The sequence below is a fragment of the Puntigrus tetrazona genome, chromosome 12 (assembly GCF_018831695.1).
Source record: "Puntigrus tetrazona isolate hp1 chromosome 12, ASM1883169v1, whole genome shotgun sequence".
NCBI classification, from domain to species: Eukaryota; Metazoa; Chordata; class Actinopteri; order Cypriniformes; family Cyprinidae; genus Puntigrus; species Puntigrus tetrazona.
Genome location: NC_056710.1, coordinates 14,132,521 through 14,150,295, shown reverse-complemented (window position 1 = coordinate 14,150,295; position 17,775 = coordinate 14,132,521). Strand labels below are relative to the sequence as shown.

Sequence of the window (17,775 nt, the reverse complement as noted above, 5' to 3'; positions counted from 1 at the left end):
AATATTTTCTTTTCATTTTACAATTTGTTTCTTAAATGACTATAGGTGACACGCAGCGAGAAACTTTAACCTTTAGGTCACCAGACTTTTTGCTTTTCGTGAGCTGACGCCAGGGTTTTATACTAAATCACGTTGGAACGAAATCCCGTTTTAATGTTTTCCCAGAAATTAGGCCCACTGGCTCCCTTGCTGATAAATCTTTTTCCCTGTTAGTAACTAAAAATACCACATGAGGGAGCTTTATCTTCAGAGACTGCACATATTTCCTGACTAACAGCTCCATGAATCCGTCTGAAGTCTTTTCGCCGGACAAGTTATTTTCTGAGAAATGAGAGCTTCGGTGAGTCTCTAACCTCCTTGATGCACTACACAATGCAGATGAGCAAGATCCCGATACCAGCACCCAGTTATGGGAGTGGGAATGAGATGAAAGAGGCAGAGAGCATTGAACATCTGTCTGTAATTGACGGCATGGCCAGGGAATCTAGGGGAGTGTGTGGCCTTGCAGCTGTGGAGCACAGATTTGTTTTCGTTCCTTGGATACTGTGGCACCCCGGTGGCCCAGAATCTGACCCACCACAGGAATGATCCCGCACGGTTCCAATGGATACGTGCAGTTCGTACATAGAGGGTTAAATATCAAGGTAGTCTTTAAAGGAAGAGAAACATATTGAGGAAATACTTCATTTCGGTCTGGTTACCACTTCAAGGCACATGTGCTTCATCTCATGGTAAGTTTCTTCTTTAGCTTCTCGGTTTGTGAAGCTTTTTTCTATGCATGAATGTAGAAGTAGAAACTACGCTTTTATTAAGTTTTGTTACTTTAGCCACTATGTAAATCTGCTCCATACGCTATCTTTCAACTGTTTGGGGTCGATAAGGTTTTTAAAAATGTTATTTAAAAAGAAAGACTCTAACCAAAGGCTGCATTTATAATCGAAATACATTCAGCTGCAATGTAAAACTGTAAAACTGTATTATTGTTACATTTGATTAAAATTGTTATAACTGAACTATTTTCTAATTTAATATATTTTAAAAACTATTCTAATTTTGATTTGGCGCTTTAGTCATTTTTTTTCTTGTTATTATCATTACTATTATGTCAAAAACAGCTGTGCTGCTTAATATTTTTATGGAACCACAAAACATTTTTTTTTTTATTATTTAGGATTAACTGATAAAATTTTTTTACTTTTGAATAGTGGTGTATTATGATGTATTTTAACTGATAAGCAGTCTTACAAAGACCTGGTTACAAAACAAAGTGACTACAGCATATTATTTTTTGTTTTGTTTGTTTTAATCATAACTGTCTGTATTTTTAGGATATGATAGCACTTATTTAATCACCTGAAAGAAATGTAGGCATTGCAGCCATAAAATAAATAATAGAATAACTAGCAATAGAATATAGCATCATACAATACATAAAAATAATTACAATACATATACTCTGAAAAAATTACATTCTTTTTTTCAAAGCTAAGCCAAAATATTGCAGAAAAATACATAAATACATGTTAGTTTAATACTTTATACTTTAGGTCGTGTGGTTTAAAAATGAATACTTTGTGAATATACATGAGTGAGTAAATGAATAATATAATATAGTATATATAATATAATGGCAATAATGAAGGAATTAATGGATTGATAAATCAATAAAGACATGAATAAATATAATTATTCACATTTGGAACAGGTTCATGTTAAAAAATCGATTGTTATTTTTTATTTTAGAAATGCTAAAGCCAAGAAACCAAGCAAAAGTGAAATAAAGATCCCAGCAACTTTCAGTGGACCATGAGCACAGATCATCCTGCGCTGAAGGGTTCAGCCCTGGTTAATGGAGCAGAGCTGATGACAGCCACTGGAGGAGCGGAGGGGTCCTGCTCTCGCTGCACTCTTCCGTTCGGTGTTGTTCTCCTGATCATTGGTGTTGCAGTCACAGCGGTGGCCTACAGCTACAGCACCCACGGATCGACCATCTCCATTCTAGGCCTTCTGCTCCTCACCAGCGCACTGATGCTTCTGGGCTTCAGTGAAGGGTGCAGAAGATGCAGAAAGAGAAGAAAAATGGAAAAAGCGTGGGAGAGTCAGACTGACCTGGTAGAGAGTTTGAGGAATAGCTTCGATTGAATAGTAGTGATTTTGTAATTACTGACAATGCATTGTCAAATTCATTTGCCATTGTGATTCAGTTTAGTAAAATATTTTCTAAAAGTGAAAAAATAAAGAGATATTCGGCGCACGCAATGCATGATTTTTTTTTTTTTTTTTTTTTGAGTTTCTAGAGAATCAGACTGACCCAGATCACAAAGCACCCAGGTTTTGATTAAACCGTGCAGTATGCATGACATACTTTGAGGTTAAAAAAAATCTACTTTGACTGAAAATATTGGTGTCTTCAAATCACAGAGCAGCGCGTTCATTGAGATTCTAAACAGATTACGCTCTGTGTCATGTGTGCTTTGCGTGGCCTCCATCTGTGGCCTTCTTTTTAAGACCTCAGTGATTCTTTTAGTCCATCTGGTACCTTTACACTATAATCCTTGTCAAACTATAAAACTTTGGGCAGGTGGTACGTGCTAGTGTTCACTGCACAGCTGTAAACTGTAATAGATGCTGATGGACAGATCAAGACATGAACAGACAGATGTTGCAAACCCAGATTAAATAAAGAAAAGCACTCCACTTTGTCTTTCTCCTCCATTAACACAGATGTCAACATGAACAACAGTTTACCATCGGTTTAGCTTAGACGTGTTAAAATTACTTATTTTTTTAATATTGCTTAATATTTTTGGTCACTTTTGTATAGCATACTTTGGCCTGGAATTCTTATTAAATATCCTAAAAATAAATGCATAAATATTATTCTAAAAATATGAGAAAATGTTTTGGCTTCCGTGTTATGTCACCATCCACTAAAAATGACAACATAACAAAAACGTCGTCCTTTTCATTCATTTATTTATTGAGAATATAGAATTGTTAATATCAAAATATTTTACGATTAAACAAACTTTGTTTATAAATCGATGAAAACCTAAAAATAGTTTAAAAAGCCACAACATTTCAAATACATCCAAAAGCAGCTTTAAATCTGCTTTGTGGCTTCTGTTTCACGTCACAGTCCATTTATTATGACATAACAGCTATTTCTTAGTTACTTTCGGTTTACGCTAAGTTTTATATTAGGAAAAAATAAATAACATACATTTTATATACTCACAAATACAATTGTTTTCTGTTGTTATTGTTGCATAATGTTATATTATATATATATATATATATATATATATATATATGTTTATATTGAAATGATGAACGCATGTAATACGTTTTATTTTTCCAAATTACCTTCAAAAACAAAATGAAATGTACCTTTTGTCTTACATGCTCTACCACAAATTAATTTATGACATTACACAACCTGCAAGTTTTAACAGACTGTCTCAAAACCGGCATTAATCTTTAAATAGACTAAAAAAAAAATATTAAATTAAAAATGCTATCCATAAAAAATGAATCCAATATAATGAGGAGGGAAATAAAATGCATATTACACGTTCTCAAAATACCAGGCGCATTAAATCTGCTTTTTGGCTTGAGTGTTATGTCACGGTCCATTAATAATGACATAACTAAAAGTCGTTCATTACACAATGCTTAGTGAAATCCCACATTGACGTGCTTCTGGCAAAAAGACACGAGGTGGGACATGCTAAAAATTCTGCTCCACCCTTTCACCGCCTCTGCATCGTTTGGCCAAATCCATCGCGCAATGTGCAGTTGGCAAAATTAAAATGGCAGCTTAAGCTATTAAAGTGAGCAGCTTTTAATCATTGGCTGCAGGAACTCAAGGTTGGTGGAATAGAAAGGGGAGGGATTAAAGTCTTTGAAAGGCAGAGCGAAATCTCCACTCTGATCTCCGCACAGGGCCCTGCCGCTGCTTGCCGGGATATCCCAACCACTGCACGCTTCGCCCCAAAGCGCCCCGACGGGTGTCCATGGTGCCCACATTCCTCTCGGAGCGCGGAGTCAGGGATGCAGCGTCGCCATGGGTCTCATGGAGTTCTACCTGGAGATTGACCCGGTCACTCTAAACCTCATCATCCTCATCGCCAGCTACGTCATCCTGCTTTTGGTCTTTCTCATCTCTTGCATCCTGTACGACTGTCGCGGCAAAGACCCTTCCAAGGAGTACGTCTCCGAGCCCCCGGCCCCCCAGCAGCAGTCTCCCATCCGGCTCGTGGTGATGCAAAACTCCCCGGCCTCGTCGCGTTACAACGAGCAGAACAACACGGCTGCCTCCAACTTCGCTCCACTGACCCCTGACATGCGCGAGAAGAGGAGCACGCTGGTCTGACGCGTCCACGGTCTGCTGATGAGGGGCTTTCTCTCGGTTTTCCCTTTTGGACACATGTTTATCCTCATAGAAGTTAATAAATGCTAAAAACTGAACTTAATTTGAGCTGAAACAGGTAAGACGCGAACGCTTCTCACTGACCCGAATATATGACCCATTTAATGCTCATCCTTTTTTTTTTATTCATCCAAGGTGATGTGATTTGTACAATTTTTAGACAAGATTTATAATATTTTCATTATGAGAAATGATAGGAAAACCAAGACTTATTTTACATATCGACATTATTCGATAGCCTCTTTATAGATCTCTTATTTATTATAATAATGACAAACAAGATTTTTATCAATCCATTAAAAATGTATCAAAAATTTATCAAAATGAAGAACAACTTGTTTAAATGCTAAACTTTGAATAAATAATTATTTTTTATTCTTTTTTATTTTAGATGTGTATTGAATATTATATATTTTTATATTTATAGTTTATTAAAAAGAATGATTACTGCAACAGCATAAATTATAGACATATTTAACAGTGCAATGATGTTAGGTGTAAGCAGTCTTGGGTAAATTTCACTACAGTAGTGACAAATAGATTAAATGATTTTTAAAATAAGCAATTCTCCAATACCATTTTTACAGACTTGCTTTTCAGAAAGAGAAAAGTGGACGACATGATGAATTCTTTAGAATTTCTGGCCATTCAGGGGAAAAAGGCATTTGGTAGCACAGGGATTAACTGCAGCAACATCAAGTGTCTGTACTATTGCGTCATCATCCGAGTAAACATACAAACCAAAATGGCTGCAGTGAGCGTGATGTTTTACGCACTATGGTCTTTACTTCGTCCAGATGAGATGGTTATGTAAATACGCTATTGTGTAAAATTTTATTCAAGTTACTTAAATTGTAAAATGCAAGTGTGCAATGAGTTGGTCAATTTATGCAAATTATGCAACTTTAGCTCATGACATGATTTTGACTTTTGTTGGTTTGAATGTGTGTTTTTGGCAATAGAAAGGCGCCACAGTCATCATTTTAGGATACATTTTATAAACCGGTTTGACGCAGGTGCATCACCTCTGTAACAGTTAGATTGCAGAATATTTGTAAGCGTGTCAAAATTTGATCAGTTAATTAATAGCAATTTAAAAGCATTAAAAAGCAAGTATATGGTGTGGAAATAATCATCTTAATGTACAAAAAGGTTGCCAGATTTCAGGATCAGCGCTATTTTTTATCAAATATTAAAGTTAACCAAGCTAACTATTTTTAAGTTACATGCTGTTTATTATGCACATATGTTGATTTCCATACTTGACTGACATTTATATTTTTACAATAGTATATAACATCCTGTCAAAAATTTCTATGAACCTACTGTACTTTTTTTTTTTTTTTTTTTTGCAAACTGTTGTTCTTTTGATCTCCGTTTAGCACCTGCTTAAAGGGACAGCGTTCTCCATTAGAATTACGTAACAATGACCTTGTGACATTCAGCAGCTCACTGATATTACAGCATAAACGGCATTTGCCACTGGAGGCGCAGTCAGTAAAACTTTAACTGTGCTCTGTTCTCCTCTTTCAGAGCGTCCATCTGCATTCATTAGTTTATTGTGGACAATTTCATCATGGAAATGGAGTTATTTTATCCTCTGGACACTGGATAAAGGCCAGTAGAAGACACATGTGCATGCCTGAACAGAGCAAATGTCCGGACACGTGTACAGTCGTAATGTTATCCTCTGAAGAAATGACATGTGATTTTGCAGGTTTGTCAAAGGCATGAATGCTGCCCACGTAGCGTACAACACTTCGGTATACAAGTTAGGCTATACGTTTTGAATGTGTTCATTGTGAAGTTTGAATGTGTGTGTTTGTAAGTGTGTAAACGTATATAGAGAATACATTTACAGTATTTAAAGTAATAGAGTAATATTGTCTTGGTTTAAACAATACATAGGAGATTCAAATTCAGTCAACGTTGATTACACTACTTGTCTAAATCAGAGGCATTTTGCTTTTTTCCAAAGCAGCGTACTTTGCATTCTGTGTTTATATTTTGTTAGGCATCTTGTGTTCCCAAGGAGTCGAAACCGTGACATTGGCTTTGCTAACACTATGATTCTGAGCACTAGTAAAACATCTAAATGCAATATATTTATGAAATATATTTATGAAGTAATAATAGATGTTTTTTTTCTGGAAAAAAGTACAAATATTTTTCAGTAAATAGATTTCGTTTTACAATTAAGTGGTAAAAAGTGGTGTGACTCATTTAATTACTGTTCTCACTAAAAATAGTAAATTTCTGAATAAAAGCAAATACATTTTTTTCTAATCACTTGTGCTTTCTTCTTTTTTTGCATGTGTATATATATATATATATATATATATATATATATATATATATATATATATATATTTTTTTTTTTTTTTTTTACTTATTGCTCTGAATTCAGAATTCACGTCTTGCATTTCTGACAATTTTTTTCAAGAAATTCTGAGTTTGCATGTCACAATTCTGACCTTTTATCACTAGTCTTTTCTCAGAAGTGCAAGATAAAAAGAATTACTGTGCTGCAACTGCCCCTGAATCTGAGTAAATCTTGAATCATTTTTATAATTCCTAACTTTTTTTTTTTACAGAGAACATAGTTCTGCATCAATCTACCAATTGCATGTGGCTAAAATTAAACACTGGCCCTCAACTGATCAGGGTCAGTTATCCTGTGTCGGCCATGAGCTGGAGAGGGCAAGCGAGGGTAGATACAGTGGAGGATGAGGATGTGACCAGTGTAAGGTTTGTAATTCCTGTTGCCTGTCCTTTCTTTCAGATGGATTGCAGCCAGGCCGAACGCAGGCTGGGATTAATGTTAGATCCCAATCTGCTCCCTCTGCATTTACAAATGGCTTTATATAACTCCTAGTCTATTTGATAAATGCCACATAATCCCACAGGAAGTCATCTGTGTTTGTCTCGAGTAAGAGGTCTTTTAGGCCACACCCAGAAGCAGCACGTACTGGAGGTCTGCTCTGAACACATGTCATTGCAGGAATGTAGTGAAGCCCATTTTACAACATGCTAAAGGTTAAAGAAAAAGCATGGCTGCTTGCAAAGGGATGTACAGCTTAGTGAAAAAAAAAAAATACACACACGCACACACACACACACACACACACACATATATATATATATATATATATATATATATATATATATATGTATATATAGATCATTTAATATTTATTATAATATATATAGACATAGATTGATAGTTTGTAATAATATTAAAAATATATATATATATATATATATATATATATATATATATATATATATATATATATATATATATATAATAAATATATAATATTTTAATAAAATTTAAAAAAATTTAATTTTTTAAATAATAATAATAATTTATAAAAAATTTCAAATAAAAGTGTGACATGTCAATACTGATTTTATTTCATCATTTATACACACTGAGGCAGCCATATCAAATATTAATTTTCTAATATATTTTCAGCACTGATACATGTGTTGTTGATGACGATATTGATGACGCTAGTGATGATGCGTATAAAGAGGAACAAGAATATTTTGTAACACAAATAACGAAATTGTGACAACAAACATATTTTTTGATAGACAGTGGTCTCTAGTGGTACGTTTGAGAAGTACACCTATGTTTCAATTCTCCAGTTTATGAGAGTATTAATATCACAAAAAGTTCCTTTCAGTTATTCGTTTATTCCCTTGACGAGCTTATTGCGCAAATTAAGCCAAAAACCTGTCGCCTTTGTGAATCATTTCACTCATTAACCACACCGTCACCAAACTTTTTTAGCTTTTCAAAAGCTTTTTATTTTCATCAGGAGCAATGAAACAAGAAAAGGGAACCAAAAAGGACCACAACAGACGACATATTACAAACTGAAGTCAAATAATCATCTGAAGAAAGAATTTTACAATTTAAACATGCTGTAATGTAATATATTTAATATAAAAGACATCTTGTTTGTTGAAATATACAATGATCGACAACATTCTATGTGGCCAAGAATAGTGCTCTTTTACCAAGTTTGGCAAATAATACCAAATTTCATGAAGGTACGTCATAACCAAGACATGAAAGGTATTGACAGTATAATTTAACAACAAAAGAAAAAGTAACCATGAAAAAAGTTTTGATATTGATGCACATAATACTAAAGTGCCTGTATAAGAATAGGTAAAGAAATTACAATCGCAATGTAAAGTTTGCGGTACTAAATGTACTGTATTAATGCCCATATACAGTCAACTGCAGAATTTAGAACTTTTTCAATAAAGTTTGTCGCCTATAAATATACAGTTTACATCAAATTACATAGATATATTCAGAAATCCATATGAAAATACTGTACAAAAACAAGAATAACTTTGTAAAAACATTTAATTGCAATATGACAACCTTATTGTGTTTCATATCATTTGGTCTGTAGTAAAGAGCGACAGACATAAAATACACCGTACTACATTCATTGCACAACTGACCGACAAAAGGCAACATTATCTGTTTCAATAGACTCTAAATACTCTTTGTGTTAGCAAAAAAAGGGCATTGAGACCTTGTTCAATATCGCATCTTGAACTCAAAAGCTAACGAAGACACTCTGCGCTGAATCTGATGGAATTATTGCAGCAGGCGTTTCTATCTGAACTAAACGACCTTCTCGGGATTTCAAAAGGTTCGGTTGTGACTTTTCAAATCAGCGTAAACATACAGTTTATCTGCCCTACCCACTAAAATGAAAGCCGTTAACTACACACGCCATACAAAATAAAGCCAATTTCAATAAAGCGCCATGTGGCACAGATTTCATCACCCGGCGTCCTCATTTCAAAAGCAAACTGATTGTCTGTTTTCTAATTCGGGATATACAGATATTTAGCATTTACGGTTATTTTATGAATTCAAACTCTCAAACCTTGCTACATTCTGTTCTGTCTGTGAGAATAATGTCTTTACGGAGACACACAACCTTTAAGCGTCTGAAGCAGCTACGCACACGCACTCCTCTCGCACACACAAGCTATGGGTGTCTGCAGAGGAACGGCAGAAGATCCACCGGCTCGGATTACGACAGATCAAGGCAAACGTCTGCAGGACAAATGCTACGGCACAGCGAAATCATAAGTAACACGATCTGCACAACGGCGGCTTCGTTTGCGATAAAAAACAGAGAAAGAGAGTGGGTAGATCTCTAAAAGACGTCTGAAAGTAACCACACAATGAAACGTTTCTGCCTTCTAAGGTGCCGAGAACAGACTGAGGTGAGGGCTGGCTGGAAAACAGGCCCAGCTCGATTTAACCCAAGAATATTGTCCTTCGAATCAGAAGGGAAGTTAAGGAGCACCCGGGCGGTCTCACAGAGGGCCGTGTTGAGCTTCATACTTGGTTAAGACGTTTTTACACCGCCCCAGCTCTCTTCGTAGTTCGGAAACTTCCTGTCGGAGAGCCGCATTCTCTTTCTCCAGGAAACCGGCCCGGATGGCAATCTGATTTTCCTTTAGGCGCCGGGCGTCCCGTGACCTCTTGGCGGCCATGTTGTTCTTTCTGCGCCGTGCCCAGTATTTTTCATCCTGCTCAAGATATGCAGAAAAAAAAAGGGTGGGGAAGAGATGGGAGCGCCTAGTTACATTATGTCAAGATTACTCTGATTATTTAGTGTTTTTAACAGCTTTGTTAACCCTGCAGAGAATAATGTATCTTTAAAAAACGTCCTCTGAATTGTCAGTATGATCGAAATTTAGCTGAAAATTTATGACAGTCCTCCTGTCTGATAATCTATTCATTCTGGGGTACTTTTTAAAGGTAAATACGATTTTATTTAATTTTTTCTCCTAATTTAATGTGTTACTTTCCGTGTAAATAGTGAAAAAAATGTACTAGATATTTCTCAGTCAAAATTGTTTATACATATATATTTTGCAGTGTGGACATTTTTTCTTTTGCTGTAAAATCTTAACTTTGTTTTTTTTAAATAAATATATGGGGTTTTTTTTGTGCTAATGTGTGAATGTGTGTTTGTGTATAAACGATAGATACATAGATAGATAGATGGATAGATAGATGGATAGATAGATAGATGGATAGATGGATAGATGGATAGATAGATAGATAGATAGATAGATGGATAGATAGATAGATAGATAGATAGATAGATAGATAGATAGATAGATAGATAGATAGATAGATAGATAGATAGATAGATAGATAGATAGATAGATAGATAGATAGATAGATAGATAGATAGATAGATAGATAGATAGATAGATAGATAGATAGATAGATAGATAGATGATAGATGGATAGATAGATAGATAGATAGATAGATAGATAGATAGATAGATAGATAGATATGTGTGTAGTATTTTGTGTAAATCGTGTATTTTGTATATTTTGTTTAAAGGTTCCATAAACTGCATAGTTTTATTTTTTAAAAAGAGCATTTTGTTGGACTAATTTTAGTTTCTACACAACTAATTTAGATTCCCAACAACAGATGATTTGTGACTAATTATGCCATACTTATTTATGATTGACAGGACAAGCATGAGAAAAACCCGAGCACGGTTGTGATGACAAGTTTTCTCACGCAGCCGTGCAATCAGCTTTGAGCAATTTACTACTCTACAAAGCTGGGTAGGGATCCACTTTTATTTGAACAAATTAAAAACGGCAAATCCTTTAATCCTAAACCCAGCAGAACTGGAGTGATACCAGGAAAAAAAGGAAGATCACGTGGGTCAGGCCGCCGAAGGATGAATGAACGGACATAAGCTTCTTAGCAAGAGCCCGTTGCCCAGCTGGTCAATGGTGAAGGGTGAAGCGGGTGACCAAACACACTCTAATGGGGGCTGAATAACTAGACCCAAGTTACCTTCATATCATCGGGAATGAAGATTTTGCGTGCTTTCTTGATCATAGGCTGAGGTTTCAGCTCCTCTTCGGAGAACTTGCGTTTGCGTGGGTCGAAAACCTCCTGGCCTGGAACGCTGGACAGAGCGAGGTCTGCTGGATCGGGGTCGTAGCTCACTGGTATCTGAATGGCCTCTGGGTCTACTGGACTTGGTGTGTTGCGTGACGGAGGCAAAACTGTGGGAGGAAAAACAATCTATATCCATTGCTGGCTCCACGGTGGAAGTGGAATTCAGTGGTAATGTACTGTAACAGATGGTTGTCATGAGCCGTTTATTCCACTAGGTGGTGCACAAGACTGATAATAAATAAAGCGCAGTGAGAAAAACATGTTTTCTTAGTAATCACACTGAGTAATCAGTAAAAGATTTTTTTCCATTTTACCAGAATTTAAATGATTAATCTTCATTGATATTGCACGCCGCGCTTAAATGTTCAGCATAAAATTAATAAACCTGTTTTAAATACCTAAATGAACGAGAGATCAAAATCTACAATTCCTACACTCAGTATGGTTTTCCATAAAACTGTGATCAAATGTTGAAAAGAGCTGTCGGAGAAAAATAACAGCATAGACTTATCTGAGATTTCCATTCACATTCACAGACTCGGGATGGAAAATTGAGCAGGTTTTACAATTGACTACTTGTTTTTTTTTGTTTTTTTTTTTTTTTTTTTTTTTTTTTTATACAAATTTGAGAGGCTGCTCAACGATTTCAAAACTATTTAATTTTTCATGCTTTCTTAAACATACATAATCCTGCATGTCATCACACAAGCATGCAGAGAATTTAACATTATTATTATTATTATTATTATTATTATTATAATCACAGTACCTGTATTACTTGACATTCTCAGACTGGCTTATAAGTAACTTTTTTATATTAACATGGAGCAAAATTATATGGCAACAAACCACAAAAAAAAAAAAAAATAGGTAGGTAGCAGCTGTAAAAATACTGTTTCCCATTTACCACCCACACATCTGACCCAGCTTAACTTAAAGGGTCATTTTTATATCTGTTGGGCAAAATGGGTGAGAAGTGTTAGTGTGGGATACCTGGTCTGCCCGGGCTGTGGAGGCAGTTCTGAGAAACCATGCCCGTGTGGATGGAGGTGATGGCCCGGCTGCTGAGGTCCATGACTGAGATGGGGCCCTGAGGCACGGAAGCCTGCGGCTGCTGCTGCTGCTGCTGCTGGTGGTGCTGGTGGAGGCTTTGGTCGTGTTGTGCAGGACTAGAGGGGATGCCATTTTCGGAGAGAAACTCCTCAAGGTCCATATACTCCAGCTGAAAGCTGTCTCCATCATAAGACAACGTTTTATCCCAAAGCGTTGGCCCTAAGAAAGCTGATTGAGGAGCGTTTCCTTCTTCCTCCAACTTTTTCACCCTCTCTCTATCCTTCACGTAGCCTGAAAGAATATCAGCATTAGTTCACGGCTCCATTAAAATTCAGTTTGTTGGTTTTAAAAAGTTTTTTTTTTTCTTTCGAGTGGCTGAAATCTCAGCTACGCGCAATAAAACTATCCATTTTTTTTGCTTTACACGTTTAAGTGCGATGCGTTTTGCCTATTTACTTGCTTTTTACAAGTTTTTGGTTTCAACACAAATGTCTTCACAAAACTAATTACAGTTCAGCTTTAGTATATCGGTTTAAAGTATACTTTATTCGTTTATTTTTGTAGTGCTTTGAAGCTAACTCTTTATTCAATCAAAAGTTTCACCGATTTGAAGGCACCGTCTTTAACGGCATTAAAAACGAAACCACGATTTGACTTTTAAAATGATGACCGTAATCTCAGTTACGCTATGACTCTCTAAGTGAAGTTTATTCATTAATACATCGCAAAACACATACAAAAGGGTTATTTGAATCCTGGCTAAATAGCTATTTATTCTGGACAACGCAGAAATCAGACTTCTTGACATTAAAAAGTATTATTATCACTAAAAAAAAAGTCTTTTCCATGCGCAGCATTGTAATAAAGTGAAAGCTTTGGTCACCTTCGTCTTGGTGCAAAGGTAGTTTCAGAGGTTTTTCCAGGAGCGCCTTCAAAACGCCGTTAGTTTGCGGAGGTAGGAAAGCTGGATTCATTGTGAGCTGTCTGGACATAATCTCTTTTATTCCGTGCAAAAAAAAATATTTTTTTAAAAATTGAACTGAAATGAAAGGATATACAGAACGGCGTTCATTCGTCTAATAACGAACAAGTGAGGATAGATCCTGTTCTACAGCACCGGCTTGAAGAGCGTGCGTGTGTGTGTGTGTGTGTGTAAGAAATGTGATGATCATCACCATGTGTCAAGACTGAGGCCTGTGACGTCAAACAGTCGGAGGCGGGGCTAGATGAACGCTTTCGCTCCACTTGCTGGCGGTTGGAGACTGTGTTGCCATATCCTCTTCACGTTCTTACGTTTTCTCTGTTTGATATCGGTTCGGTTTAAACAAGTCTGCTAAATTAATAATCAGTGTATTTTTTTATTAAGATGCTCGGTCATAGGCGCAGCTTTTAGTTTTAGCATTTCAGCAAGTTACTACAGAACAGGGGCTGCTCCCATCTTAAAGCAATTTTCTAAAATATCTCTTTGGGCACAGTTAGGTGTGTGTTTTCTTTCAGTTGTTCAGAGTCAGAACTCACTATTCCAGATGTCCATTTTTTTGTTGTTCATTTTGATTCACACCTCGATCACTGAATAAGCATATTTGCAAAATATATATATATATAATAATATATATATATATATATATATATATATATATATATATATATATATATATATATATATATATATATATATATATGTGTGTGTGTGTGTGTGTGTGTGTGTGTGTAATATATATTTGTTTGTTCATAGAGATTTAAAGTGCTGCTCAACGTGGATATTTTTACCTACAACCCACTGTAGGAAACACATCTATCAAATTGTTTTTATGTATTGTGATGACAGCGGTGAAGAGGTTGCAGCCTATTTGCATGTGCGGCTTCTTAATAAATATGAACAAAGGCACTTTACTGTATATGCATATTTCCATAACAGTAGGAGACCTATAATAAACCTACTCATAAAAAAACACAAACGCACATAATGTGTAAAAAAAAAAAAAAAAAAGCATTTAAATAATTGTTTAAATATGTTAAGTCTTTTGTTACGCTTATGCCCCGCAAGGATCTGGCAACACAGTATAGAGTGGACGTTTTGCCCTATGCTAGTGGACTCTATATGCAGATTAACTGTGCGAAAGATGATTTCAGCTATATATTTATCGAAGATTGGATAACTGTTACCGGCACGAAGACATATGAATTACTAAGGCTCGAAACCGCCGCCGGAAGAAGTGAAGTTCCCATCACATGCACGTACACGCGGTGGAAAAATCGAACGCTCTCAGTCAAATAAAGGGGCGTGACTTAGCCAGCACTGCTTTAGTTCATCAGAGCACTTACAATGACAAACTCCGAACATAAAGTTATCAAACACAACATATTCCGTCATGCTTCAATAGCTCATGTTTTAGAGAGCACTGTGCTCTTAATTTTACTCATGAAAATTAAAACGAGGACTCCTGAAAGAATAACACATTTTGTGTGTGTGTGTGTGTGTGTGTGTCAAGCCTATATATATATATATATATATATATATATATATATATATATATATATATATATATATATATATATATATATATATATTTCGTGTCAAAAAGAGCACTGTTGTTATGATCTACTCCACAATAACGTGCTTGAATTTGTGTGTGTGTGTTTATTAAAGTTGTTCAGAATAATTCTAAGTATGCATCATCACTGACATTACAACCATCATTCATTTAGGTTAAACTGGTTTTGGAGAGGATGACTGTATATCGTGTTTTTTGGAAAGGTAGGCAGTGAATCAGTCAGCATTTGGAGGCCAAAAATCAATATGCAAGGGAGGTAGGCTTAAAAAAAAATCTTTTCAAATGTGTTATAAATATTACATTTTTCTTCGAAATGTGGATATTATTATACCTACACCATATAATTCTACAAATAATAACGCACGACCGTTCTCATTATATAGGTGGTAAGAATGATGCAGAAACTGAACAGATGGGTGTGACCTACGGTTTCCAAGGATGTTCACATAAACAAATCATAAACGCCCAGTCAACGCTTTCGAAATGTGAAAAATGAAAAGCTCCCACTGGTGATTTAAACTTATGGCATGCGCTCAACTGTTCCCGTAATCAATGTTTGTATACTTTTTTTGGGGAGCCGCCTGCCTGTCATCCCTTGCAAATAACAAGGAGAGCAAATGACCTATGTACTATGTTTTCTTTTCAAAGCACCTTCATGTGTGTGTGACAGACTTCACCGTTGCATTGATCCAAATACATTGTTACCTACTGGAGATAAATGGTCAGAACAGACTAATGTGCATAAAAGGCCAGTGAATGAGAGTGATTTTCAAAATACACCAACCTGAGCGTGAAAAGGCAAATGGATTTCTCTATCAGAGTCCTATAGAACTTGTCTTTCTTCTTTTTGTTACCTTGGTAACCGGTTGCTAAAGCAATCAGATGTGACGTTGCTTTGCAGAAAAGTAGGCCAGGACTGGCCACTCCTCCTCTAATTTGAAACAACTAAACCACATGTTGTAACATGTGTCTGACAAACTGGAAACAGATTGCAACTAGTTAGAGGATGAGTAGACATAAACAGAAACTGCAACTACTCTCTAGAGTGAGTGATTAATTCATTATAATTATTATTGTCTTTTGGACGGGTTGTACCAAAACTGAATTCTGCATCATAGTAGTCTTGAACTGACATTATCAGATTGCTAAATCCTCAGCACGGTGAATTCACAAAGAATCTTAGGTTTACATCTCGCAATTCTTGTTTTTTCCATCATGGGATAAAAACAGAAAAGGTAATTGTAACTTTTAATCTTGTAGTTCTGACTTTTCTTGCAACCATGAGTCTATATCTCACAATGACTTTTTTTCTAAAATAATAATTATATATATAATATAATTAATTATATATATATATATATATATATATATATATATATATATATATATATATATATATAGTTTCTTTCTCAACACTGAGAATTAAACTTGCAATTCTAAGGGAAAAATAGACAATTGAGAAATGGGGACTTTTTTTACTTATTTTTTTATGATGGTAACAATCTTCCATAGCCAGTTTATGGACTATTTATAGTTTATTCTCCTTTGTATCCAAAATATATTCATAGTAATATAGTTTATATTACATAAACATTTAATGTATAAACATTTTTTTATTAAATATATACATTCACATTTGTATATATATATATATATATATATATATATATATATATATATATATATATATATAATTATATATATATCGGATACAATTCATCACGATTAATCATTTGACAGAACTACTACAAAGCTGTCACTGGGGCAGCATAAAAGCTAAAGAGTACACAATTGTACCTTAATTAACATTTTTTTGATTTTTTAATATTTTTTCTCCATTTACCATTAAAGGTACATATAAACTCAGAACAACTGCAAGAAAGAAAAGTCCAAACTGAAAGAAACATTTTTGCAATTAACTTTTTTATTTTTATGATGGAAACAATCTTCCACAGCCAGCGTATTGACTAGTATTATATAGTTTATTCTCCCTTTCTATGTAAAATGGATGCAATTTGATATAAAATGCTGCCTGCAAGTTGCCTTTGAAAGTTGAAAATTGTCCCAATATATTTTTCTCTGTGGTTTTCATTCACTTCCACTGAATAGCATATCGATTAGCCCAATGTTCAGCATTCAGAATAGTGCAATAGTCGATAAGTAATAGTTAATTAATATAATTTTTTCCTTGAAGGGACCGATTTTGTATTAGATGCAAGGCTGGCAAGCATACAAACATTTACGTGAATTCAAAATTCCTTGGACTCATATGCTGTATATGTATATATATATAACAGTACCTGCTATGGAGAGAAAAAAAAAAATCAATACTTCTTGCCTAGGGTGTGAAGTGCGTGTGAAGTGCACACTCAGCCTGAAATAGACAGACCCAGCTAATATTCTTTCAAAAAGCAAAAATGTGGATGGATTTTTTTATTAGTTGATCTTTAACAGAACCACAAAAGTATTCACACATTAAAGGAAAAACACATATCTTTATGATCTAGGTCTCTCAGGCTAACTGTATGCTGTTAGGCAGAGTGAATTCACAACAAAGCAAACGTGCCACGTTGTGTCATTTTCCGAGAAATTATACACATAAGGCTTAGGGTATGTTAAACTCACAATTCTACTGGAAGCGCAGAACTAATTGCACATGCAAGAGAAGAAGACACTTTCACAGTTATGCATAACGGCTAGAACGCCCACTAAGGATGACAGCAGAATTAAAAACGTGTCTTTACACGGA

The 17,775-nt window shown here is 35.2% G+C and overlaps 2 protein-coding genes across 3 annotated transcripts; one reads left to right on the top strand and one right to left on the bottom strand.

The window, feature by feature from the left end:
- Nucleotides 1-3,568: 3,568 nt before the first annotated feature.
- On the top strand, nt 3,569-6,693 carry si:ch73-256g18.2 (small integral membrane protein 36). The gene is made up of 2 exons (XM_043254264.1): nt 3,569-4,490; nt 5,966-6,693. The coding sequence occupies exon 1, from the start codon at nt 4,067-4,069 to the stop codon at nt 4,373-4,375; it is 309 nt and encodes a 102-aa protein (XP_043110199.1). The 5' UTR covers nt 3,569-4,066; the 3' UTR covers nt 4,376-4,490; nt 5,966-6,693.
- A 1,530-nt stretch (nt 6,694-8,223) lies between these two features.
- Nucleotides 8,224-13,631, bottom strand: hlfb (HLF transcription factor, PAR bZIP family member b). 2 transcript variants are annotated; one of them, XM_043254329.1, is made up of 4 exons: nt 13,355-13,631; nt 12,412-12,762; nt 11,311-11,525; nt 8,224-10,012 (listed from the first exon to the last, which is right to left on the bottom strand). In XM_043254329.1, exons 1-4 carry the CDS (start codon nt 13,461-13,463, stop codon nt 9,794-9,796), a joined length of 894 nt encoding a protein of 297 aa, XP_043110264.1. In that variant the 5' UTR covers nt 13,464-13,631; the 3' UTR covers nt 8,224-9,793. The 2 variants fall into 2 exon arrangements, with proteins under 2 accessions (XP_043110264.1, XP_043110265.1); XM_043254330.1 differs by having other exon boundaries at nt 8,224-10,009.
- Between the last annotated feature and the right edge of the window lie 4,144 nt (nt 13,632-17,775).